The 27,305-nt window shown below is 39.3% G+C and overlaps 1 protein-coding gene across 2 annotated transcripts in view; it reads right to left on the minus strand.

Moving 5' to 3' along the window:
* Positions 1-442: 442 nt before the first annotated feature.
* The window catches only part of TRUB1 (TruB pseudouridine synthase family member 1), a 29,215-nt gene continuing 2,352 nt past the window's right edge, over positions 443-27,305 (minus strand). The window contains exons 2-8 of one of the 2 annotated variants that reach the window (XM_086899075.1): positions 25,627-25,719; positions 22,329-22,384; positions 9,227-9,308; positions 4,805-4,877; positions 3,484-3,623; positions 2,322-2,378; positions 443-957 (exon numbers count right to left, since the gene is read on the minus strand). In XM_086899075.1, coding sequence (XP_086755201.1) covers positions 716-957; positions 2,322-2,378; positions 3,484-3,623; positions 4,805-4,877; positions 9,227-9,308; positions 22,329-22,384; positions 25,627-25,719 — 743 coding nt within the window. In that variant the 3' untranslated portion in view covers positions 443-715. Of the gene's footprint in view, positions 958-2,321; positions 2,379-3,477; positions 3,624-4,804; positions 4,878-9,226; positions 9,309-22,328; positions 22,385-25,626; positions 25,720-27,305 lie in introns of both variants that reach the window. The other variant, XM_086899074.1, reaches the window with a different exon arrangement.

Here is a 27,305-nt window from a genome sequence, read left to right on the forward strand (position 1 = left end):
TAGAAAACAAAAATAAAACCTATAAATGTCTGGAAGGGTATACTGCAATGAGAAATTTTAGAATATTTATTTAATTTCTCAGACTGAAAGTAAGTTTGGAACCACCAATTCATATAACACCTTTTTGTAAGATGCAGGCACAAACCAGTCATCTTCAGGGATTGTTTATACTTAAAACTATTCCCTTAGGCTGACATTTCAGACTTAACTTAAAACATTAGCACCTTCATATACTGCATTCTAGGAACATTTGACTGGAGAACAATCTGCATAGGAAAAACTATAGTAAAATGGATATATTCTGAAATGGATTTCAAGAAAGCACACCACATTCTTGTGTCCTTTAAGCTATGATGGAATTGTTACCATGGTATTTCCAGATTTGACTACCAGCTGCAAAGAAAAAGATATATTTTTTTTGGAGCACATTTATCAGACATTATTGTATATAATTTTTTATTGATGAATTCGCAACAGCAGCCACCTTGCACCCTGAAAGATCTTTTAAAGTCTATAAAAATTTGGCATCGGTTACAGTGTGCAAGAAGGAAAATAAACAATCAAGAAACAGTTATCTCTGGATATTTTCAGTGCACATTCTAACTCCAGGAAACAAAAGAATAATTTCTCTTGTGTTCCAGTTTGTCACCTTCCCAGCAGAGACTTGTAGATTTACACAGGAGGCGAGACAATCCCAATCCAATCTTAAAACATCTCAATCATTCAGTCTTTTTCCTTGACCCAGCTTATCCCCACAGACCACAGCAGTTTCACCAGGATGCTCTGTCTTCAATTTTTTCCGAGCTGGTTCTCCCAGGAGCAGGGCTGTGCAGTGCTCCAAGGACCGAGCAATGTCATCAATTGTCCACTTGTCTTCCTGCAGGGCGTGTTCCTCCAGCGTGAACGGCCCCTGCTTGGTGCGGGTCAGCTCCTGCACTGTGGCACAGGTGGAGAGCTCTGGAGCAAAGGAAAAAAGAGGGATTGGACAAAGTGCATGGAAAAAAATTTAAAAATGTAACCACTTCCAGCTCACTTAAAATATATTTTTGTATGTAGCTTTTTACATTATTCTGCTTTGTTTGACAAGAGAGGTCATGAAGATTTACCACTTGTTTATACCTTCTTGAATTTCACCCAAGGAAGTCCTTTGATTTCAAGAGCTGTCCAGTGTAGTAAAAAGTTCAGAATCTGACAGAAAGCTGTCAAGAATTTTCCAGATTTAGATCAGAATGAAAAGTGAGGAAATAATGTCATAATAAGATGTAAGCAGAACATTCTAAATTCTCAAGTGACCATGAACTATTTTTCCACACATTTTGAGGCCTTCAAGAAGTATTTTTAATATTTTTATCCTGTGCTGCCTATCAGGATAACAGAAACTAAGATAAGGAAAAGTAAAAAAATATATACAAATGCTCTCCCATGTTAAATAAATACCAGCAAGATATATTTACATATCAAGATGCTACAAAACATAACAGCAACAAGCACTGACTTGTAAGCACATGGGTCCACTAAAATATTCTCCCCCCTCCTTTCTGATGCAAGAAGGTTTTCATTTCATTTTCAGTCTTTGAAAAGAAGCCATCCATGGACAGACTTTATCTTGGTTTGTCATTAAAGGGCCAAACATAAGCCAGTATGCTCAGAAGGCAGTAACAGAAACTTGGACTTGCCTAAGCACAAATACCAACATTGAAATTCATAGGGTTATCCCACATTACTTGCCTTCCTGCAAATGTATCATTTAAAAAAAAAAAAAATTTGAAATGGATTATCTATTCTCCATCATGCAGTTTGATAGATACAGAGCACAAGACAAATAATCCTATGGGAAAGCAAACCTATTCACAGTTCAGGCAAAGGAGAAAGAAAACACTCAAAAAATCATCACCAGCATGGAAATCTTTCCAGCATATCGGGTTTATTATGTGCATGGTAATGCTCTGTGCAATCTGTTTTCAAAATGTGATGAATAATGTTTAAAAAGATAGTATTTCTTTTCTTCTCATCCTTAATCTGAGTTAGCTTTAACAGAAGAAAGAGAAGCAAAAAAGTCCCCCCCTTGCCTTGCATTATCTTGCTCAGTGCTGCTGCTTGCTCCATTTTTATCACCTGGCCCCCAAGGTCCCCTGGCAATTATTTAGCCATCATTCCCCCATGCCCCTAAGGAAATTACCTGAGTATATAAAAACAAGTGATAGCACTACAATTCTGCAAAATAACACACAGGTCTAGTTACTTGAGACATACAGAATGACAACATTTTTTCACAAGCACACACTGTTCCTTACATTGTCATGGGTTTTTTTCATACCTACCTTTGCCAATGTCATTGACCAGGCTCCTGACATAAAAGCCACCACCACATTCAACATCTGGAATGTTAAAAGTGACATGGTAAATTGCCAGTACCACATGAAATCTTACTTTACCTAGAAGCCATGCCCCCACATAAATGTAAAAATGCACTAAGAAAACAACCCAGTGATAAAATATTTATAGGACACAACATCAATTATTCATCCTGTAACATATGTGAGGGTGAAATTGCTAAGCTAGATAAGAGGGAAAGCAAATAAAATGGCAACTGTACTAACTCACCAGAATTTCAGTACCTGTATGTTAAGAAATGATTCAGTCCTATTCATTTTAAGCATTTCAGGTTGATTCATATTTCTAATGATGAAAGCAAGTTATTTCAAGTATAGCCTAAACTGACTATCAATGCTTTTCAGGTACTGCAGACAGGTAGCTCCATTAAAATTTTAAAATTCATCTTTAACCTTTCCTGCTCTCTCAGCCCTTCCCTTCCCCCTCTGCCAGTGATCAGCTACTTGTCACTCAACAATAAAGCAGGGGCTGAAGTCACACAGCACTGAGTTCCGTCACTTGTACCTGCTCATCATAAAACATCTGGTCCATCACAGGACTGGGGATCAACTGGGCAGACAGATCAATGCAATGCATCATCTTGACCTTACAGTAGCATTAAACATTTACAAGAGTCTCTTTTGGTTTATTTATTAATATGCTTCTTAATGTACTACCCAAGTTTTTTGATGAATGACAAGATGGAAGGATAAGATCCTGCCTCCTCAACAAGTAAAAGGGGTCTGACAGTAGCTGAAACTGGTCCTGGGAGTGATGCCAGCAGGTCTGGGCATCTGTGTGAAAGACTGGTAAAGTGAAGTAAGCAGACCTGAGAGAGGAATGAGCTGGAGGTTGCAAAATCATGGACAGATGCAAATAATCCCCTGCCCACTCTCAGAATTTTCCCTGAGAGATTAGATATAATCAGCTTAACTTAAAACCAAAATACGGTGCTTTTAATACAAAGTGAAAGTCTCTGCACATGGGCTCAAACCAAAGTAAGTAGCTGAGTGAAATGAAAACCATTTCACTCTCTTAGTCCCATTCTGAGTGTAAATAAACATTAACAAGCTGGGAGCATTGCTCTATGTAATAATCTTTGACCTTTACCCAGCGTGAACAGTGGTGGCTGGAACTGCTGGAGAGAAAGGCTGTACACTCTCACTGGCCGAGCAGGCTTTGCTTCCACTGCTTCCCCTCTCTTCATCAGAGTTGAAAGCCTTTCTCCATCCTTCTTCAAAGCAGAATAGCTGATCAGACAGAGCATGAAAATGTGTGTCATACGGCTGTAACAGAACAGGCTTCCCATTCTCCAGATCCTGGTAATATTGTACTAGGGTAGCACACATTTTACTACTTTCAAAGCATTCACAAAACCCCACAAAAACCCTGCAAGTGCTGCTGAAAACACTTGGACACAGAATCATCCCATTTACAAGAAGCTACATAAACCAGAAAACAAGAGATGGCCCTGCATTTCTCTCTTGCTGTACCGATTTCAAAGCACTTTATCACTCACTTTGCAGTTTATGAAATAAAAGGGTTTCTATAAGAGTTACAACACCTGCAGCTGCCTCTAACATCCCGTGTCTCAGAAGTCAGCAGGGCATCCTCTGTTTCAGTGTTATGTTGAGCTGAGCACTGGGAGCCACTCAGGCAACTCCTGTAATTCTACATTGCACCTTTCGTTGTCCCACACCAGGGGCTTTCCCCAACAGCAGCTGCCATGTTCTAGGATGTTTAGCCAACCACTACAGAACCACAGAAACTGATTTCACTGATTAGATGGAACCAAAGCTCCCACTCTGGTCACGACAGAAAGATGACCCTAGAAAAATCCAAAAGGATCTTGCTCACAATATTAGAAGGCAATTTGAAACACATCACATGAAGCAGAACACGTGGGGCATTACTGACCTTACAGGGCTCACACTGGAACCACAGTAAGTGACACATGGCAAATGCAAAGGAAAGCAGGTTAGCTTAAATCACCATAAAAGCCATCTGTCACAAGCTAAGTCATGCACACTGCCAGCTACTATGGCTCACCTGACCAGAAGAAATTTGCTAAGCTACAGAAGCTCAGTCATTATTTACTCATTCATACTCTAAGTTTTCAAAAAACTGATTCAAAGTCATTTAAGGCACTTCCACAGAAATGTCAGTAAGATTGGAATATATAAGACAAGTCCTGCAAAGCTGTTCAAGACTTTTTTTACTTTACCCAAAACACCCACAGACTCCAGGTCACCATTTGTGCTGGATCTTCAAATGGGCATGACCTGCACTTGCAAATGTTAAACTCCTGACTGCCTGGCCTCTATCCTCTTGTCAAAATGTGTCTTAATACTTCTGAGAGAACTGACTTCTGTTGGCAAGTCCTGACAGCTGAACACAACTGTCAAGAGTGTCTGAATATCATGGAACTTACAGTGGGGGAACTTGCATGATGTCCCCTGTGAACTTTTGCAGAACATTTTCAAGATCTCCTTTTGTTACTTGGTCTGTGGAAAGAAAACAGTATGTTAGTATTGATTATTCACATGGCACTAATGGCATCAATCACATTCTGCAAGCAGATACAAGTTCTGTCTCTTCTGAATTTAGATGGGGTGAAAAACACCAAAGCAAAGCGATAAAAACCAGATTGTAAGCAGGAATGTGAATTACCACAAAGTGGAACAAACTGTCCAAGGTGATCAGGACAATCTGGATACTTTCAGAAGGGCAGAAATCCTCCTTAATGTTTTCTTTCGTAATTCCCCTCTTTTGAGGCTGCAAATTCATCTTTCTTGGAAACTATGTAAAAGCTACAACATTTGGAATGTTCTTATTTTTTTTTAAAAAAAGCACAAAAAAGAATAAAATGCTCATCTAACCCTGGGAACATCTCTCTAAGAGAACCTAACTGCAGGGAAAAATACAACAGATTATTAGAGAACAAAACCACTGGTGTAGAAAAAGACTTTATCTGAAACAACACATCAAAATTTCCCTGTCAAACAACTAACCTGCAAATGTACTCTGGGGTATAGTTATATATTAAGTAAGGCAATTTTACTAACAAAATTCTGTAAAAGAAAGACAGCTGGTTTAGGCAATGTACTTTCTTTTAAGAGTACACATAGACATCTGTCCCACTTTTATTGAAGGCTAGAAGCTAAGTAGCTGATTGCACTGGTCTTCTGAAGCTCTATTCAACAGAGATGACATTCATCCCTAATTTGTTTAGAGAGTGCAAACATAAGATCTGTAATCACAATGCACTTCAGTGCATTTCTACTGTCTAGGGTTTGACTAGCCCTGTTTCTCATAAGTTATATTTAATTAGTGTTATGCCTGCTAAATCAACAGCATTCTAGAACACAAACCAATCAAATTTATTTATCGAGCCTTTGCTGTATTTTGAAACAGACCTTTACTTGCAAACCATAAAAGCCAGATGTAGTTCATGCTGTAAGTAAAAAAGACGAGATTTCTTTTCGCAGCAGCTCTGGGAAATGATCCTGTGGCTCCTCACTTCTATAAAGCAATCTTTGCAGCCTCAAGAGTAGATGCTCTCCCTAGGCCCAAGCAGCTGTCCCAAGATGTGTCATTAACAGCAAGGTTGCAAGGCACAAAACTCTGAGATGCTGAGAGAGACTAATTTACATCAGAATACAGGCTAGGAACAACAAACTCAATTGTACAGTAGCTCTGAATCTTCTGAAGAGTTTCTTACACAGTTATTTCAATCTTACTTCTATTTAGCAACATATCACAACAATGGCTGGAAGGTCAGCATGACCCAGCTCCATGACAGTGATCCTGCCAGCCTTCTTGTGAACCCCAGGCTGCTTCAGGTTAAAATTCAGTATTTAAGACCTAAGCACATGTGTTCCTTGGAATTCTCCTTCCAATCTTCACTCCATGAACTGCATTTGTGACCAGGTATTTAATGAGACACCTGGATCTGACCTCATATACTCTTGACTGAGATGTTACATGTGGCCTCTGAGGAAGTCACTCATGATACTGGCAACCTCTGCCTCAGGAGCAAAAAATCCCCATGTGAAGACTGATGCATTAAGCCCTTAACAAACCAGAGTTGTGTTTTGTGTTATCAAAGTAAATATTTACAGAAATGTTTGCTAAGATCTGGTGTGCTTCTGAGTACAGGCAACTACTGACTGATTTTCCTGCTACAAAGGAAGGAAAATAAAGTTACCAAACCAAAAGGTGCCAGTTGTGCCACAACCTCAAAAAGCCTTCATTGAAGGGTGATTCTGCCCTGTGCTTGTTAACAAACTACTCCAAACAGGAATTATCCATGACAGTGTACCAGAAATTCAGCAAATGACCTCAATTCAGTCTGACGCAGCACAAATTATTTGAAAACAGACAAGCAGAATCCTGAAAGAACTACACTTTCCAAATTATTCAGGCAGCTCTATTAAACATATATTTCAGCATAATCATCAGAGACCTGAGAAATGCCTCATTAATTTTGTTCTCCATGTCTGGATATAGCCTGTAGGCAGCTGGAAGGAAGTGGGTTTCAGAATACACAGTTACAAATATTAAAAAAGGGCTACTAACATTAATGTGTTCAAAAAAGCATCAGAGGAATACTAAATGCTACTTGTTTCCAAAGTCAGCATCTGACAGCCTGGCAGCAGTATGAAACCATAATTTAATTTCATGTGGAAATGCAAACTCATTGTACGGTAAGAAAAAAAAGCTTCCAGAAGTTCAGAAGGACTTAAAAGCAAGGAGCTCTCTTCAGTGCATCCTGACACTGTAACTAACTGCACACTGCTTCCTAAGATGCTGTCTAGGGACACTTTGAGGACTCAAATGTAACACTTTGTTAGAGTTAATACAGCTGGCAACTTTCTGCAGGCACTTTCCTCTTATGTTCCAGTGAAGTCACACAAGAAGAGTCTTACACATCTTGCAAACTGGTTTAGTGCCCTTTTTCTGCACTAAGGCCCAATCCTGGATGATGCCAGCACTACAGGATTGATATTACCTTGTTCTGCTTCACCAAGGATCCTTGTAAGTGTCAAAAGAATACTGAAATTGAACTCAAACATCTGGTTTGCCTTTTCTTGGAGTACCTATTAAGGTTAGAAATTAGGGATGGTGGGCCAAATAGAGTATGGAAAGAAGAAGAAAACCAAGCTGTTTAGGAGAAGACACTGGAAAAGATGAGAAATACAAAACATGCTGGTACCATGGAGAGCAAAAAAAGGAGTATCTGTGCTCTTTTCTTTCTGAAGAAATCACATCTGACTGATTTGCAGCAACATGGAAAGCAAGTGAGACCGATGCCATGAGCATTTCTTTCAGCCATTACTTTTGGCAAAAAGAAACACCCCCCCACAAACTGCACTGCCCCAGCAAAGACAATGCTGCTCGTCAACAGCCCATGTGATGAACTGGATCATGCAACTGATCTCAGTTTAAAATGACAAGCAACTCAAAAAAAGGAGGTATTTTAAAGCCAAATCAGTTCCCCAAACACACAGTCTAACAGAAAGACAAACCACCGTAATAGAGGTGGTGCAGAGGTGGGAACTGCTGTAGCAGGAGCTGCCAGGGAGAGAAAGACACACAAGAACAACACTTTAAATCCTGTCTGCAGTAAAGAATACAAAATGAAAAAAGCAAAACTAGTGTTTCAAAAAATGGATTTTAATTTTTTTTAATTAACTGACCATGGAAGTTGCATCTGTTTGAAATGCTATCATTTGAATCAGCTCATATGTGATCTAGCATCTCTGAATACTTCTTAGTGCAGCATGACCACAAAATTCCACTTTGAGAGGTACAGATAAATACCAAGAAAGTGAATCATCACTTCATTCAACCATCATGAAGTATTGGCAATTCTAACACCATGTGGATCCTCAGGCCTCCAGAAGCTTAGAGACTCAGAACTTGATCCTGAAGCATAAATAAATGATCCAACACCTCTGGATAACATTGCCTAGTAAATAACACTATTTAGAATGTGGAAAAGAAACTCATTCTTGCCTGCCTCATGAGAAAAGGAAAACTGCAAAAGAAAGGAGATTGGGAGTGAAATCCAGGCTTTTTCATCATGCCATTAAAAAAACATTATTTACTTCATGTATCTATTACCAGGTACGAAGAATGTCAGACCTGCAGAGTTGCTAAGCAACTGGTTACCTATTATTTTTTAATTTTTTTTTTCCCCAAGGTTGTGAAAGAACTAATAACAAATACAATTTCTGTGTTACTATATTGTTTCTAAGATGCCCAGCAAAACCACAGCCAGGATGAGTTCTGATGCTTTAAACCCTTGTACTGTGCTCTGTCAGTCAGAAAATTTCATTTATTAAAGATGCAAGCAAGACCAAGATCTGGAAGATAGCCATATGTAGAATGTAGTTTATGCTATCCTCATTAAATGTTAAGCAGTCTGTAGGTGAAGTGGTGTCCTAGAGGAAAGATCCAAATACTTTATTCTTCCACTGGCCTTACAGAGTTTTACAAAGAGAGGACTCCTGGGACTATACTCTGAGAGAGGAAAATGTTACTGGACACAGCATGTCATTTGTCAGCCTGTCAAAGATTTAAAATGACACAGTCCTGCCCAATTCTATTTCCTCCCTCCTAATCTGATGCCTGGTTTGTTTTTTTCCAGCAGAAATGAACACTTGCATTGGACATAATTGCATGAAGCTGGTTTGAATTATATGAGCAGTGAAGTTGAAGATGAAATAATCTTAGTTTAATTTCACATTTAAACTTAATTCAGAGTCCCAAACATCTCTTCCGCTCTCCTATGACAGATACCACTTAAGCCTTCAAATTACATCAAGTGTGCAGATACATTAATGCTTACCATAAGGTTTTTCTTCAGTTACTTTTCCTGTAGCATCTAATGTATCAGTAGCCTTGCCCAGCATTCCAATGGCAGTGTACTTCTGGGAAGGAATAAGAGAGATTAAAGAGTCAGGTCTTTGAGGTTGTTGCTTAGGTTTTTATTTTTTTTTTTCTTATTTTTTTAAGATAAAGACTGCAACTGCAAATTACTTTAAATCAGAATCAGGAATAATACTGCCTAAGTGGTCAATCCAGCAACTTAGGGTAAGAAAAAGTCAAAATAAAAAGACGCAGAATCAAACAAAAAGTAAATCCTGTATTACATGTGCCTGTGATTTTGGTTTTAGAAACCCAAGGAAGAAGCAACATGGAATCTAATTTTTACTATAAATACATCAATACCATAAAGAAAATAATAGGGTAGTAACATCAAAGTCTCTGTGGGGTGTCATATGTCACAGTTGAAGCAAGGCACAGAGGAGTACCTTTCACAGAAAATTTTTCTGTTCCTTTGCACATTATAAAAAAAAAAAAGAAAAATAAAAGACACAAAGACCTTCACCTGTGAAAGCAAAACACCCACTGCCAAGACAAAGCATTACAATGGTTCTGCCATGAAATGCAGGGATATGCAATAGCCTGAAGCTGCAGTTTTGAATTCCTGGGATGTGGTAAGGACCTTGTGACCAGCACAAGAGTTCAAGGTCGCTGAGTAACATCTCTGTTCATAGGGAGTTCTCTGGATATTTGTTTCAGGGTTTTTCAGGGTTCTGCTCTAAAAAATTCTTCAATGTGTATGTCAGTAGTTTGTAAGAGGGAATCAACCAGGACAGCAGCTCCTGTCCTTACTGCATTTCACCTGATGCCCTCCTTTACCATGTTTTCACCCAAAGAACTGCCATGCTCTGAGCATACAGCACAACCTGCTGAAGCTGACAGAGCCTTCTCTGAACCAGCTGCTCCATGCCTTGTCACAAGGCTGTCAACACACCAAAGCTCACTCTGTAATCTGAGTCTGAGTCAAGTTCAGGGATAAGGTATTACATGGATGGTCTGACCCACTGCCTATCCCATTCCATTCCCCTCAGCCTCCCTATGACAAGTCCAGAGAGTGTGGGGGAGAAAAATCAAAGTGTGTTCCACTATTTCCCAGTAAGGTTCCAGTGAACTTACAGTTGAACTAATACCAATCTGAGGATGTATTTTTTAGAAGCTGGCTGACCAAACTCCTCTGGAAAACATCCAAACAGGCATAAGCACTAACATTTTACTCCAAGATGCAATGCATCCTGCTTCATGTACTTGAAAAGTACAAACAAGCTCAAGTAATAACAGTGTAGGCATATAAATCACACCCACACCACTGGGCTAGTAAGACATGCCTTGATTTTGTTCCATGTGACAATCTGCCACTTCGATGTATTTCTTCAAGCAACTGCTGCAAGATGGAAGCAGCAGAAATAGCCAGACAAAAGGCAGCAGAGTGTAGACTTTAACATAAAAATAACTGTATTCTTTGCTTACTTCATGTACTGGGTTGGGCTGGGAATACAGAGAATTTTCTTCATAGTAGCTGGTATGAGACTATGCTTTGGATTTATACCGAAAGCAGTGTTGATAACACAGATGTTCCCATTGCACTTATTAAACTGCCTTTAACACAACCCAAGAGTTTTCCCTTTTTTCTGATTCTGTCCCCATCCCACTCCAAGAAGTGAGCCAACAGCTGTGTGATGTTTTAGCTGCCAGCCAGGTTCAACCACACCATCACATTAGGGCTACATTTTTCCAACATATTGCAAATGTCTGATAACTCTGCAAAATTAGGCATTTTAAAATAAAATCCTTCAAGTTTACACACTTCTGGAATACATGAAAAAAGAAACGTAAGAAAGAATGGATGAATGCTGCTCCACAACAAATATTTAAATAAACTTTAAGGTCTATTATCTTTTACTACTATATTAGCTGTTACGACCATAAAACTGGCTGCTTTCTGAGATATTTAATGATCTGGTTCTGAGCATTTAATAGCATTCCCAGAAAGACACTATTTAGCACCCATCCTAGAGCAGATCATCATTATCCTAAGCATGATGAATGATCTTAGCAGTTCAGTAAAATTTTAAATCTGAAAATTTGAAAACTCACACTCTGTCTTCTGATGTTTCCAAATCAAAATACTCAAACTACTCCAATTTAAATTACTTCCTTTAATTCTGCTTTTGGTTATCTTGCTTTAGGCTGTCTCTTACAATAACATGTTGTATTTGACCTGCCAGCAATAGAGAGAAAATGTCTCATCTGTTAATATGTAAACACAAACTGCATGAACAATACAGTCCAGATCTCAGTATTTCCCCTTTGATTTCTGCAGAAAGAGCAAAAGGGGAGCAAAACTGCAAACAGTTAGTAAAAAGAACATCCTTAAACATTAGTCACAAATCCCCATTCCTTACAGGAGCCTTTAAAGGGTCACAAAATACTCAAGCTAGCAATGCAATAATCCACAAAGAAGGCTATAACAGGTCAGGAAATTAAGAATTACTGTTGGTTTATGATCAGCCTCTGGAGTGCCCTTGGCTATCTACAATTATATATCATAATTCTTGCTTGCCACTGGATAAGGTTTACATCTTCCCCTTTGGTAGAGTGCAGAACCTGGAGGTTGCAGAAGATATTATGAGAGTCCAGAATTATTTGTGTCAAAATTCAGCATTAACACTCTTTAGACTCTCACTCACACTGCCCCCAGAAGCACCCAATAGATTCTGAGTCATTTAATAAGTGTTCAGTGACCTTTTCTCACCTGTGTTGGCAATCGTTTATTTCTTCCAGTTTTATGAAATACATCTAGGGGCATTCTCTCTGTACTCCCAAATTACAAATCACTGCAGAAACACAGACAGAAACTGCTCACAACACTCTGCCTTCTACCCACTCAACCCGAAACAAAAAAAGTAAGGTAGTAGGTGTCGCAAGCAGTGGCAAAGCCTGACAAGAGGAGACTGTGACAGAAAGTGTCCCTACACTGCAGCTCCTCAGAGAACACCCTGCCACTCAACAGCCCCTACCTACGTCCTTGTCCTCTACTCCTCTCAAGAGACCAGGACCCAAATAATTTAAAGATTAAAAGCAGCACCTCAACTTCCCTATGGGATTGCACAACATGCAAGTGCAGCACATTAAAAGCTGAGATCCAGCATTCCCAGTCATGACTTGCAAGTGCTGCAGCATCATGCATTAATTCCAACACAGAATGGGTCCCACAGCAGAGCCTCACAACCGTGCAACAGTACCCTGAGGACAAACAGACCTTTCCAAAACTATCCTGCGTTAGGGAATGGCTGTCTCTCAGCCAGTCAGAAAACCATTTTCTTGAAAAGAAGAAAACCATTATGGCAAGCGAAACAAAAGGCAGCGAAGTGAGCAGAAGCTCTTGACAGCCCCACCATTCACAGCAGTGAGAAGACAGCCTTAAGAAGATACTTTACAGAGACAATCCACTGCCCTTCTTCAATGATAATGCACAAACTCTGTAGCACAGACTGGGGGATGTGCTGGATGCAACCCCAAAAAGACCAGACACACAATGAAATGCTTGGGTGGTTGTGCACCATACCCATGACAAGAAAGAAACACCCCATAAAAAGCCAGCACTGGATAAAAAATAGGATTACAACAATCTGTAAGAAACAAATTACAAAACTCTAATAAATCTCACAGGTCTTGGGAAGAGGAATTTTGTTTTAGTGTCACAACCACAGGGCACAGTCAACATTCTCACAAATAATAAAGCATATGTTTTCAATATTTTTAATAAGAGAGCAGCTACAATTTGTTTTTTTTATTTTCATACCCAGTTTCAGAGAAGTCCTTAGACTAACACAGAATGAGAAAGAATATCCATAAAAAGAGAGAGAATGAAGGCAAGATTTTATCAGCATACATATTTAACTGGGAAAGGGAGAAGAGGAGGAGAAGGAGGAAGAATCCCCTCCCACTTCAGGGGCTGCACAGCCAGCAGAGCTTTCAGCTGCACAACCCCACCCGGGGGGGCTCTGGGAGGCTGAAGCCCCTGGGCTGACTGCCAGGCATGTCTGCCCCACTTATCAGTGCAAATGCCAGACAGACCAGGCAACACAGCTTCTCAGTTTTAACTGTTGAGACATCAAGGTTTTATTTGGAAAGAAGCCAGAGACTTGAAATCTTAAATTATAGCGTGTTTTAAAAGCTTTTTCATACATGGAGAAGCAACACTTTAAAAGAGCTAGACAGAAACACAAGTAATTACGAAACAAGGTCACCAGTAGCTGTCAGGAAGATTTTAAGATGGCTCCCACTACAAGAATTTCCCAGGCAAGCAAGCTCTCTGGAAGAGGCAGTTCACAAGAGTTCATCCAAGGATGACCCATTTTCTCATCACAGCAGCAACTGAACACAGAAGTGTAAAAGGAAAATAAATAAATTAAGGCTACAATCCCCTGTGCAAGAGACTGAAAGCTGGAAAAGGGAAGTCATATTAAAGAGAAACAGAAATTCAGTTTATGTAATGTCTGCATGTGGCTAACAAGTTTGAACATAAACAAACATAAAACAAGTGCTCTAGAGAACCTGATGGAAATCAGGGGGAGCATACAGCAGGCAAGCACTGATCAGAATTAGTGCTCCTGTGCCAAAACCATTTGCTCTGCACTCACAGACTTGTAGACTTAGGCCACAGAGATAGTGAAGAGGCCTTAAACTCCCAGCTTTGTAATGATATGCAGCTTGTGTTCAATGATTTCTAAATCACAAATAACCAGTTCTGGATTTAATATTTACAGAACTTATTTTGTTGTTTGTATAACATTAGCAGCTACCAGTGGTTTCCAGTATGCTAATCATCCACCAAAACGGAGAAGTCCATGAGGTAGACAAATAAGCTGGAAAAAAACCCAAGGGTTGCCATAGTTTCAATTATTTTCCAAAACAAAGCACTCTCACTAAGCAGATTCCAATATATTAAAAGCACAGAGCCCTAATCTCTTAAAAGCAGGTTGCAGAGGGCAAAATAAAGACTGCAGGATGAGGGAGGAGTTTCATGTTTTACAATAGAGCAAATTCAAAATTATCAAACACCAAACATGACCTTCTGATATACATAAACATTTACAACTTCTCTACCATTCTTTTTTTTCTCCTAAAAGAAAAAGCTGACTTTGTGCTAAGCCTGCACTAAATTGCATTTACTGCTAGATGCTGTAATTGTACTGTCACTGCTGAAGAACTATCTGATCTTTACTTTGTGGACTAACAGGATTTTCTGATCTCTTATGTCAGCTTATTTTAAAGAGTTCAACCATTATGGGATGGCTAGATTTTTCATGTGAAGGAAGGACTGGAACCCCCTCTAACAGGAACACAACAGAAGATACTTCGCCTGTAACTCAGAAAAGCTTGAAGGTGTTAGCTAAAAGCTGCATGGAATTTAAATTTTGGAGTCAGAGGGAGCACAGGAAAGGAGGGAAGGGGGAGAACAATGCCAACAGTAAGAGGAATACCGCATCACCTGAGATAGCACCAGGCCACACATCACCTACAAACACACTGCAGGCTCACAACATCCAAGAGGGGATGCAGGTTAATGTGCAAAGGTGGCTGCTTGAAACCCACAGTTTCTTTATGCAAACCTTTCTGGCAACTGCTCTCTGTGGAAACCTCCCTCACTCATCAAAATGTCTCAGGTCAGCTCTTAAATGTCATCCTCAGCTTTAATACCTGTTCCATCATTCTGTCCTCTAGTACTCACATCACAGATAAAACAGATAAAGAAAGATGACCTCCAAATTCTATCTGGGAAACAGAATTTCAAGGAAATACATAATTCTCTGTCCAGAAATAGAAGACAGTCCTTCCAGAAGGGTAAGACTTTATAGCTACACACAATATCACAGATCAAACTGAATGTATGAAAGCCTTTGGCTGAATTCAAAACCATTGCTAAGGCCAAGATGCAGCAAATTCTAAAAGGCAGTGCTAAGAGCATCTCCAAATTACTATAAATGAATACTAGGGAAAACAGTGTAGAATGGCTAATCTAAATTGGTTACCATCCTTTTTATTTTCTGTTATTTTTATAGAGAATGAGAAAAAAGTCTTGCCATGTTGCAGTCTTGATTTTATTAATGAATCCAAGCAAGAACTGCACATGAAGCACAGCCATATGCACAATTATAGAAAGGTCAAGATGGAAGAAAGCACCACTGACCTCATGAATGAAAGAACAGAAAAATCACACCAGAATATGCTCTTAAATATTCAGCATTTGGGGAGGAAAGAGCAGCACAATAGGTGCAGTCTCTTCTCTACAACATTTTCAACAGTTTAAAAAAGAGTGTGAATATTAATAGAGCATGAAGCTGAGCTATTAATAGATTAGGCCTCTGGGGTGAGTATAAAAGAGACTTGAGCACTACACAGCATCTTAAGCCAGCTTACTAATAGTATCACTGCAGTACAGGATGTAGCTATACTGTTCAACAGCTTCTTCTACAACTTTGTTTTAGGGATATTGGTCAGGGAAGAAATTCTGATTAAAATCAGCCTCTCCTGCTACGATTTGTTACCAAAAAAAAGCAGGTTAAAAATGTATCACATGTTTTGCAGTAATGGGAAATTAAAGATGTTGACAGTGTGTAAGGCTGTTTCATCCCTCTAACATTGTAGCCCTTCCCAATTCCTGCATCCCCCACTGTGCTGGCTTAGCATTCTCTCAGCGCAACTCGTTTTGTACAAACACCACTTCAAGTTTTGCCAACACCTTCTACACGTTCTCAAAACACATCAAAACCAACTTCATTCATGCATTTCCCAGCCTTCCTTTAATGTAAGTATTTTCCTTTTGACAAAATAAGAAAGACAATCGCACTGTGTTCAATGTGATTTCACAAACTGACGCTGATCTCCAGTTAATATAGGGAGGCATCAGGGGAACAAGAAATTCACTGCCAATAAGGTAAAATAACACACAAGACAGAAACCAGTGCCAAGTTTGCACACACAATGGGTCTCTGAACCAATCTCCTCTGCTGTAGAGAGCTCATTGAGTTACAATACAAAGTTTTGGTTCTGCAGAAACCTTCTCAGGTGTCAGCAGTGGTTAAAAAAACCCCACCAAACTATTTCAGCAAAACAGATTTGGTGTTAAAGACTATAGACATTAAGTAGGATAAGTTTTATTAACAGATATCTTTGCACTGTATTGTGCAAACATAAAAGGAAGTATTCCTGGAATATTTGCACAATAACATAATGAATACCATAGAACAGAAATGTCAAGACTTCTCTGTCCTATAACTGTACTTCAGGAATGTAATATATTCCCTCAAAATGATAACTAAATGGGTGAAATTAAACCACCAGTACATGTCAGGAAGAATTCATCTAGCCAGTGTACAAGGGCTGAAACACATCCATCTGTCCATGGGTTAGCACTTCTCATAAAACAATCACTCCACCTCCAATCTGCCAGTCCTGTTCCTTAAGGAAAACCCATAAAACATCTTTCAAAACAAGCCTGGGAACTAAAATTCATAACTCCACTGGGTTCAAAAAAACCCATGGACTCAATAGAGATATTGGATTTCAGGCACACTATGATGTTATCTCACATTAACCCCTCCACATGTCACACCATACCAGGCTCTCTCCTTCTCCTAGGAGATAACCCTATCATCTCCTTCTCTCTTCCACCTCCCTTGTACAGAAACAATAATTTCTTTGGGCTTGAACAGAGGCAAAGCAGAGACATTCTGTGTAGCTACAATCCATTTTCTTTAAATGAGCAGGTCACATTCTGCACTTTGATACCTCTCCCATCTCACTACAAAAAGAAATTCTGTCAGATCCTTGGTTATTCTGGATGAGATACCATGAACAAAGAGGTGTGAGAAGGTAAACCTGTGGCATAAATCACAGAGTGAAAAATGACAAGGTGCTGCAGATGAAAAATTTCTGAGAGAAAAGGGTAAAGAGCAAAGAAACCACTTCAACCTGGAATCCTCAAAGACAAACACTACAATTTGAAAGCAAAAACAGATGAACACAAGCAAGGTGGGATCTGAAGACTCATCAAGCAAGCAGTTACAGTCCTCCTTGCCTTGTGCCTGGGAGCTTGGCTGATCCATTGTGAACAAATCCTTGGTGCCCCACTCAGGAGATAAAACAGTTTTCCTAATGTATTTTATTAAAGAAGGTATTGTGGAGCACTCTTGGGGTATTACCTATATAACTGCTTGCCCACACAGAATTGTTTGTATACCACACTCACAAACATTACCTACTTTTTATTTCAGAAGTGGTCTGAAAGACACCTATTGACTAAGCTTTAAACAAATCTGAAATATGCTTACTTTTAAAATCCATGGCTTCTATTTTTAGATCTGAGAGAGGACTTGCATATCCAAACACCTAGTTTTCTTTACCATAACAATTAGTCTAATAAAAATATTACCACTACCCAAAAATCCTGCCCTTCCAAGACAATGTTAAAAATATCAGAATCTGAAAAAGGAAACAGAACACATCTCTATGCACTATATGAATAAGAGAGTCTGGTTTCACCAACTCTAAAAGAAAGCACAATGAAGCACAGAGCTCAACTGGTGATACCCTAGAGAAATTTTTAAAACTTAAACTAAGTGCACACACCACCAAGAGGATCCTTTGAAAGTAAAGTCAATTCAATTTTCTTGCACTTGCAACTCAAAAATGAACTGGAGCACAAACACTGAAATACACTGAAAAGAAGAAGCAACAAACCAGCACAGTGAGGCTATTTAAAATGAAAATTAGAATTTCTAAAGAAATAGCACTTACACCACCATGGTGTGCATGTCAATGTGCAAACACACAAATGTTGGCAGAAGAATAGAGGTCTCAGAGATGCCGTGTTCTTACAAGCCTCCTGAAAACAGACAGATAGAGGAAATAAATCTAATGCAGCTTCTACTAAGAAGGGTCCAGAGGGAGCCCCCCTGTATTACTGGATACCAAAAAAGTCCACATGGGGCTTTGGTGTCTAACGAGCTGTAAACAAACAAAGTCACAAGTAAAGGCTTCATTAGTTTCGCTCCTTATAGAACCACTGGATGTGCTTTCTAATGCGTTATTAATTCATTGAACTCACTGCCAAAAGAAGGAAGCAAAGGACTTAATTAAAAAAAAATTAATTCATGGAGAAAGCTTAAAGTTTGAGAAGGGATATAAATAAAAACTTATTTTCAGGACAGTAAGATAATCACAGGAGTTAAAGAAATAATCTTGTTTATGAACACTTTGTTCTGCCACCCCTCCAGAGAAACAGTTCTGCAATACACAAACTCTAATCCCAGAATCACACTGCAAAAAAGTAATTTACATGTCTCAGAAGTTCCACTAGGTGATTTGAACCAACTCCTGCTCAGACAAGCCCTTTCTCATGCCATACAAGTGTGACTGGCAAGATTTAAAACCTAATCACTGACCGAGCACTCATTTTCTATCCAGGATTCAAAAGAACACAAATTTTAACTATTACATGAAATGAAAATTGTCACACATCAGGTCATGGATATATCTTCATTCTGCCCATAATCTCTTTTTCCTTTTCTAGGCTTGAGAACACTTGGAGTTTGGGTTTTACTCTACCCAGAGGTTTGGGGTTTTTTTTTTTTGGAAAAATTCATTCTGAAGAAGCCACAACTTTTGAGATTAAATTTTCTATTTTAACCAGTCATTGCCCAAGCTTGTGCCATCAGTGCAAAGTACTCAGGACTTTCCTTCACACTGAGCACTTGGGGAGGTATTTTGTATGTGGACGATGACAAGAAGTTGCATCCTCAGATAAAACCAATATACCCCAAGCTTTCCACTCATGGAGAGGCAGTGATTGCAAGGGCAATTTGATGGATGGCGAAGTTCTTCATTCACACTAGCAGGACTAAAATTCTCTCAGGCTGAACCCAGGTGCTATGTCACTGAAAAATAAGCAAATTAAGCATAGAACTGAAGTCTGAAAGTTTCAGTTATCCATAAAAGCTGTATGTGTTGGGAGACATCTCCTCCCAATGGAAAGTATTAGATTAATGAAGAATTTCATTGCTTAGTGCTCTTCATTTTTTTGTTCTCTGATTAGTACATGATCATTTCCCTCATTGCTTCTATGTAACAGCACATTCTTGTAGATGAGAAGTTTTAAATGGGCCTACCACTTTGGAAACTGTGCTACCATTTTCTAAACCATTTCCCTCCCAGAAAAACACACTTCTACACTGTGTTTGAGACAGACAAATCATACCCAAGACTGAATTGCTCAGAAACAATTTACTATCATAAATACTGGTCTACTCCCATCATGTTAATTTTACTGGTGAAGAATGGAATCTTTTCTCTTTTTACTCTCTTTATTTTGCCAACATGGTAAAAAAAACCTTTAAAAATCCTGAAGCGCAGAAAGTCCAAACAAGACCAAGTGCAGGTCCCAGAACAAGAAAAAAAAAAAGTGGTTCTCCTGTGGAACATTTATTAAATGCTCAGTATTTAAATTCCAGATCCAAGAGCATTCAGCTTCTCCCTCTCACTTGGAACGTTTTAAAGAACAAAAAGCAAACAAACAAAAGCTAAGCCAGCTTTAACATATTTCTATTTTTGGACAAATATTAAGAATTCACTGAGAAATCTGGAACACTAAGCAGGTATTGCCCTTGGCTGCACATTTCTGTTTGTCTTGAGCTAATTCCTAAGGAGGTCAAACCAATGAAGAACTAGGTTTACTCATCAAGATTAACACTCCTTGCAACACTTCTGTGAGTTGCACACCAAGGGATAAAGCTTAGAGCTGCCACACAGAGTCAGGAAAATTTCACACAACGTTTGGGAAAAAGTCAGAGCCAGTCCAATTCCTGGGCAGAGTCACCATATGGAGTTTACTGCACTACCATACATTTTGGCCACTCCACATAGCTCTGCTGCCAGCAATGATAGACTGAACTGTTTTTTCACAAGATGCATTCCTAGAATCAAACAGTAAATCCTGGCCAGGGAGGGTCAGACAGCTCCTCTGAATCTTCATAATAACAAAAGGAATGAAAGAAAAACATCACATTTCAACAAACACTTTAGCACCCAAAATAGTGGAAAAGAAATTAAATAAGAGTATAAATTTCAAACACATGGCATGGAAAGCAAAAAGACACACAAACCTATTTAGACATGAATTTATCTCTTGATAGATAATGAGATGCTGTTGTCAGTGTGGTCAAAATCCCAACAGGCAGACACCTGTGAGAGATCCTTCAACTTCCTTCAGCCTCACAAATTATCGCATGCCTAATTTATTGAAGTACAAATAGAAAGTAGGAAGGCAGAGACAAGAAAGGCTCCAAATTAATGCTGCAGATTCCATACTGGGCACACATGTCAGGTACCTCACATTCTCCTCTGCAGGAGAACACAGGAACAGTTGCAGGGGAAGAGCTGCTGAGCTCCGTAAAGATGTATCTTTGCTTCACTGAACCAAGTGCCCACAGCCAAGTAAGGCCAGGGATGGATCTGCCTGTGCTGGCTCACCAGGCTGCCCCCACTGCACATTCTCACTGTCTCACCCTTCAGGAGCAGCTCTAAGCCCCTGTGAGCCAGCAGAAAACAAGGTTTGGCTGGACAACCCTGTTATTGGCTACAGGATTTCACAGTGAAGTTGTCAAGGAACCTGAGCATACCCTCTTCTGCCACAAAGGCTGAAAGTACTTCATCCATCACAGCAGTCTCCACTGTGAACCTCAGCTTAAGAGCTAATTCAATTGCTTTACGTGTTTTTAAATCAACAATTTACACATTTAGCTGTGATGATTAATTTAGCTGAAGTAAATCTATGAGTTCTTTGAACTTTAAAGTTCTTTCAAAGGAGGTGTCAGGTGGTAACTGCTTACATTTCCACTGTAAATCCAGCTGTTTACTGCATGTTTCAAAACACAGATGCCTCTGAAATGCAGTCATATAAACCAAATGCAAACCCATTAGAGCCAACGCAGAGACTGGCACTGCCTAGCATGGGTTTTGGATTAGACTCTACAGCTGTGTCCTTTTATCCTGGTCAGTTTCTTTTCTGTCCAGTTACTTGCCTCTGAGTTTAACTGAAGATTGTCAATCAAATTCTACCTTTAAGCTATCAGTTCAGCAGCTGTAAAAGATTTTAAGTGCTCAGACTAGAAGAGAATGGGATAAATGGCAGAATATAATGCATTTTTGACTTTTCCTGCATTCAAGATGAAATTTGGAATTGATTTCTACATCTGTCATTCTTATCTAAACTTCTCATGTCAAAATAACGGCTAAACCCACACGATCTGACTTGTGAAGAAGGAAGCAACACTGGGACATTACTCTTAGGAGTACTTGCATTTTTTTGTGTATGTAACACAGTCTGGGGGGGTCACCACAGTAAAATTAACACAGTAAAATCAAAACCAGCAATGAACAAAATTTCTATCTGTCAAGGCTCTGGTCTGGATTCTCTCATGCAGTCACAGGCCTTTTGCTACCTTTGGCTTCTCACATGCATCTACTAATGTATTTGTAGAGTATCCCTCTACAGCAGCAGCAATGCAATCCAAAACACTCTAAATTCCAAAACGCACCTCTTAAGGCCTCATGGTATTTAAGAAGACAGAAAAGCAACAAAGACCATCTGTTACTTCAAGCTAAATATCAATGAAGTTATCTACACATAAGGAAAATTACCAAAAATTGAATTGTCATCCACAACTACATCCCCAAAACATCACTTTAAGCAACATCTTAATTACTTTTCCTTCTTTTAGTACACTAAATAGTATAGAAATTTTCCTGTAAAATGGTAATTTGGTATTTATTAACATTTCACAGAGAACCGAGACAAACAAAGATTTTTAAATAACCAGTCTGGACATTAAAGTCTGAGTAGCACATTTCTGACTAGCTGCAAAAAAGAGCTGAATTACACATCTGAACTAAATATGCAGCATGGCTGACATATTTATATGTTGGTTCAGCTCTTCACTGACAGAAAAAAGAAACCCAGAAAACAAAACCCCCACTAATACAAGTCATTTAGCATTCCTTACCTTGGAACCTGCCAACATAGTTCCCAGCATTTTTGTTCCTTTTCCAATACCAACAACTGCAAAGACAGAAGAAGAAATGCTACTTCAAAACAGCCCTGCAGTTCCCTTTTTTAACACCATTCAATACTAAATATTATGCTAGTCAGAAACTCAGCCTTTCATGCTCTCTTAGCATATGAAGAGAGTCAACACTTTTGAGAAAGCATCTCTGATGTCCAAACAACATGGAAATACTGAAAGGAAAAGAAATTTAAAGCAAAAGATAAATAACCTTCATCTGATGTTAAAATACTATAATTCAACTCCTACATTTATTTATCTTTTAATCACCAAAGAAATAGAGAGTGCAATTAACACTGCCTCTGGTTTGACAAAGGCTATGGCTCACCAATAATGAATGAACCCTTCACTGTAACCAAATAGTTTTAAAGGTTGATAGTGACCAAGAGTAATACAGCCAAGACAGCACAATGGATTTGTTTATCAGATTTGCAGGAAGAAAGTAAAATAATCAAAAGGCCCATTTTGCCTATTACTTTGCATGTACAGATTACTGTTATTTCAATCTTAACACCAGTATTCTAAAAAGCAGCAGTCAGCTTCTCATAAAAGAATGAGACAGAAAAAGAGCTCTATTTTATATATTACTTTAAAGCTTTTTACAAGGTGCTTTCCCTTAAAATGATTTGCTATTGATTTTTTCCACATACAGCAATCCAAAGAAAATTTTAGGAGGAAATTAGTTTTGTGTACAACTCATGGAATGTGTAACAGCTTATGTATTTCATTTAATAAAACTAGAGGAGTTAAGGGAGCTTTCCGGAAATCAGCTTCATGTTATCAAAGAGCCAGGACTGAAAACATCAAACAGAAAATGAACTCTGAAAAAAAAAAAAATATTTTTTTTCTTCTGTTCTAATGCTTCTCAATTTTTATGCTCTGAGACTCCTTAGATTGCTCCTTAGTTACTACTCCTCTTATTCCTGAGGGGTTTTAGTCACACAAGCCCTCGTGCTTGTGCTTTCATGTACCTTCAGTTCAACCTGTTCCTGTTATTTGCCAGATAGGAAAGAGCTGCAAGAAGGCTGAGAAAAGGAGATAAGCACAGAGATAAGACTTTATAACCAAGCACTTTTCTTGCAACATGATGACATAACTGACACTTCAACATCTGAGCTGAAATTTGCTGAAGAGTGTCAAGAGATTCAATAGAATAATTTTAAAGAGACACTGAATGCTTTTGTGAACAAGATACTAACAATTTTCTCCATTAGTCATCAGCGTATGGAGACTGTGTGTTATTGAACAGTGACATAAACCCCACTTGAGAGACTACATTGAATGTAAAAGATGTAACTGAATTTTTATTTTTTTATACTTTTTCATGTTTTCTTCTACTGTGGAAGCATAATTCATTACTGCCATATAAAAATAAGCCAAATAAAATTCCCACTATACAGGAAGAAATGGTAAGCTCGAACCACAGCCCTAGAATAATACCAAAAGAAGATATTCAGCAAGATGTGACCTTGCCTTTCTCTCACATGTCATAGATCACTGACCTCTGCCTCCAAGGCCCTTCCTCATCTACATTTGCTGTCAGTAAGAGAAGAAATATAAAAGTATGTTTCTGATAAAGAGCACTGCTCAGTTATTGGCAGTACACCTGGCACACTAAGCAGGACTCTGTATCAATTAATTCCCAGGAAAAAAGTTATAGACGTGCAGTACATAAAACCTGGGAGACAGCAGTATAGATCACAAAGGGTTTCAGAAAATTTAATACTTCTATCATGCTCCTGTCCATGAGGGAGGAAAGCTTTCTGCTCCACCACTCCATCCTGAAATCAGCACACACATATTCTGAATAACTCGTTTCTCTTGTGTCCTTCCCTCTCTCCTCATTACCTTACCTGAAATGCACAAGAAATCTGGGCACATTCCCTTTCCCACTCCTCTCCAGTTTTGTCCCTTCCAATCCAGCTACCATTGACTTTTCCCTGTGTGTTCTGTATGGCAGTGAAATGAAAGACCCTATGCCTTTTTTCAATCCAACCACAGCTAATTAAGGTGGTGTGCTTCTCTATCTATACCAAGCACATCAAGCCCAAATACTTTTTGTTATGCTGTAGAAGGAGGCTTTGGAGACTGCTGGCTATTGGAACAGTTGGAGAAGCAATTAAAAAAGCAGGAGTGGTTTTGCTTTTCCTATGGATCAATGCTGTTGACTTTGCACAATGAGAAGCAGCATGCTCAAAGGGAACACCTGTGTAAAAGGAAAACGTCTGCTTCAGGAATGCACACTGAATTCTCTACTGAGTGGCCACAGAGTACAGGAAATTCAAACCAAACCAGGCAGTGCTCCATTCTAACCCAAGAATGTCACATTTTGCCATGTTCACAAGTGACAATTACCAGCTAAAGACCTCTAGCAACACTCATAGGAACCAACCTCCCCTTGAAGCTGAATTCTTCCTGAGAGAACTCATTCATCAAAACTCAGAGCAATTACTTTCAGTGTATACTCAGAGTTGTACCTGTTTATTTTCAACAGCAAAAACATATTGCTGTTATTTCTGCAAGCCAAGGAGAGCTACAAGGTTATGATTTGAGCAAGCTGTAGTCTGCATGTTACTTATCAATAAAACTGTTGGCGACAAAGTATGATGTGGGAATAATCACAGTGGAGGTTTTAACACCAGCAACTGACACATCCTGTTCTTTAACAAAACAAAAAAATTCACTACCTGGGTTGCTATCAAAATTAAAAGACAAAATATCTTTTAAGACTCCTTTACAAAGTAAGACAGGACAGGTACCTATAGCTTTTTCTGTGCTGAGCTTGAAGAAAAGCAGCAGCTGAATTGTTATTATACATCTTTCTTTTGGCAAGTATTAGCAGCCCTAAAGGCTCCCTCAAAATCCCAGAATAGCATTACTTTGAGACAAAATAATTCAACAGATTATGATGACTATAAATCCCCAGCTTAAGTTAAAAAAGCCATCCATTTCTCAGGTACTTTACAATTCATTACACAAGAGTTTGTATTTTCCCACATGTAATAACCCAGAAGTTATTCCAGGATTTGGAAGACAGGAGAGAAGGCAGGAAGGAAGAATACAGCCTTCTGTTAAGAAACATGTTACATGCATGTAGAAGTATATGCACAGAAAATTCTTCCGGAGTAATCAGTCCTTCCCCCAGAACGTGCCATGTGTATCCCAAATTGTTCCTTCACCTGACTTCATGCTGGCATCAAAATTGTATTTTGATGAGTACAATTATGTTTTTCATTACCCAGAACTCCTGTGGCTGCACTGTCCAAAGTTCCTCCATGTCCAATTTTCAAAACCTGATTTCTTTTGTTCCCGTTTGTTTGCACACCAGCTTCTGCAAATAGAAATTGAAAGGAAGCATTATAAAATAACCTTAGAATGTAGGAGAAAAATGGCACATATTTCCAGACTGCTAAAGGAGATAAAAATCAAATATTTAAACTATTAATTAGCAGTGTAGAAATTACTATACTGAACAAGACCAATGATTAATTTAGATTTACTCCAACCTCAAACAATTTGCAAGGTATTTTCATTTACATTCTAATGACGTCTCAAATACTGTTACAAACTGATTTTTGGAATGTACTGGTAGCAAACCTGTGAAGCATGGAAACATGGAAGAACCACCAACAGAGTTCCCAAAACATCTATTATATGCTAGTTTTATGCTACATATTCTGAACCAATTCTTGATGTATTTACTGCCTTATATTGGGACATATTTATTTGCATTTTCACAACCCTATGGAAACGGCAGTGGACTGAACTTGTTCACTGCTGCTTTCAAGCTGTCATTGTCCCAGCCAACAAACTTCCTACACAGCTGATGACTCCAGGAATTTTGCAGAGTCCAATATCCCTTACTTATTAGTAATAAATACAACAAATGATCTAAAGCTCCCTTACCCAGATCTATTTATCTCTCCATTCAGGGAACCTGATTCTTCCATACAAGGTGTGTGCCTACTCTACAGTTCACTACAGAGAAAATCACGTTAAGCATTCACTAGTCTGAAAGTACGTTCCTATTTCATCAGCAAGCACCCAAAAGCCCAGACTAGATGATCAAGCCCCCATTTCCATGACAATAAGAATCTAGGCCACAGTCACTCACACCTTTGCAACGACCAATTTTTTTTTATTTCCTAAATATCTTGACATACGGACTTCCCTGTACTCAGAAAGAGCAGTTTCTGGGGACTGTGTCCAGGACTTTCAAACTTTCTGAAACACTATGGCTTTCACTCCTTTGATGATATTTTTTAATGGCAACAGGCAGTGGGACTGCAGCAGAACACCCTGGCAGTGCAGTGCTGCAGAGATGCTGCTGACTCCCATTCTGGCAGATGGGCACACCGTGTCCCTGGGACTGCCCCCAGCTCTCCAAGCAGCCTGGCATTCCCTGCACTGCAGGACTGGAGCTTCCTGCTGGGGCAAATCTCATCCCCATCCCGTCTCAGGTCTCACGTCCTGCTGTACCTCGGGTGGCAACAGGTGCCTGCCACAAGCAGCAAGTGGCGAAAGTGGGCTCACAGCTCACCGTGCGGTGTGACCAACACTGAATCTGAGCGGGACAGTCTTTCCTTAAAGGCCTCCAAGGACACAACTCCACCACCTCCCTGCGCCACCCATCCCAATGCCTAAACGGGCTTTCTGTGAATAAATTCCTCCTAATGTCCACCCTGAACCTCCCCTGGCGAAGCGAGCCAGCACGTACCCAGGAATGGCTCCGTTCTCCAAGGTGGGCCATGCCATGGCTATGAACTACTATCAATACAAACAAAACAAACAAAACAAAACAGGGGTCCTAAAGAGACACTAAACCCCTCTTATGCGCCGCTTTTCTGACCGCTGAGCAAGACGGTGAAATGGTTTGCCCGAACTTGTAGCTCCCGCACCCCAAGGACCGCACACACC

The sequence above is a fragment of the Cyanistes caeruleus genome, chromosome 8 (assembly GCF_971803275.1).
Source record: "Cyanistes caeruleus chromosome 8, bCyaCae1.hap1.1, whole genome shotgun sequence".
NCBI classification, from domain to species: Eukaryota; Metazoa; Chordata; class Aves; order Passeriformes; family Paridae; genus Cyanistes; species Cyanistes caeruleus.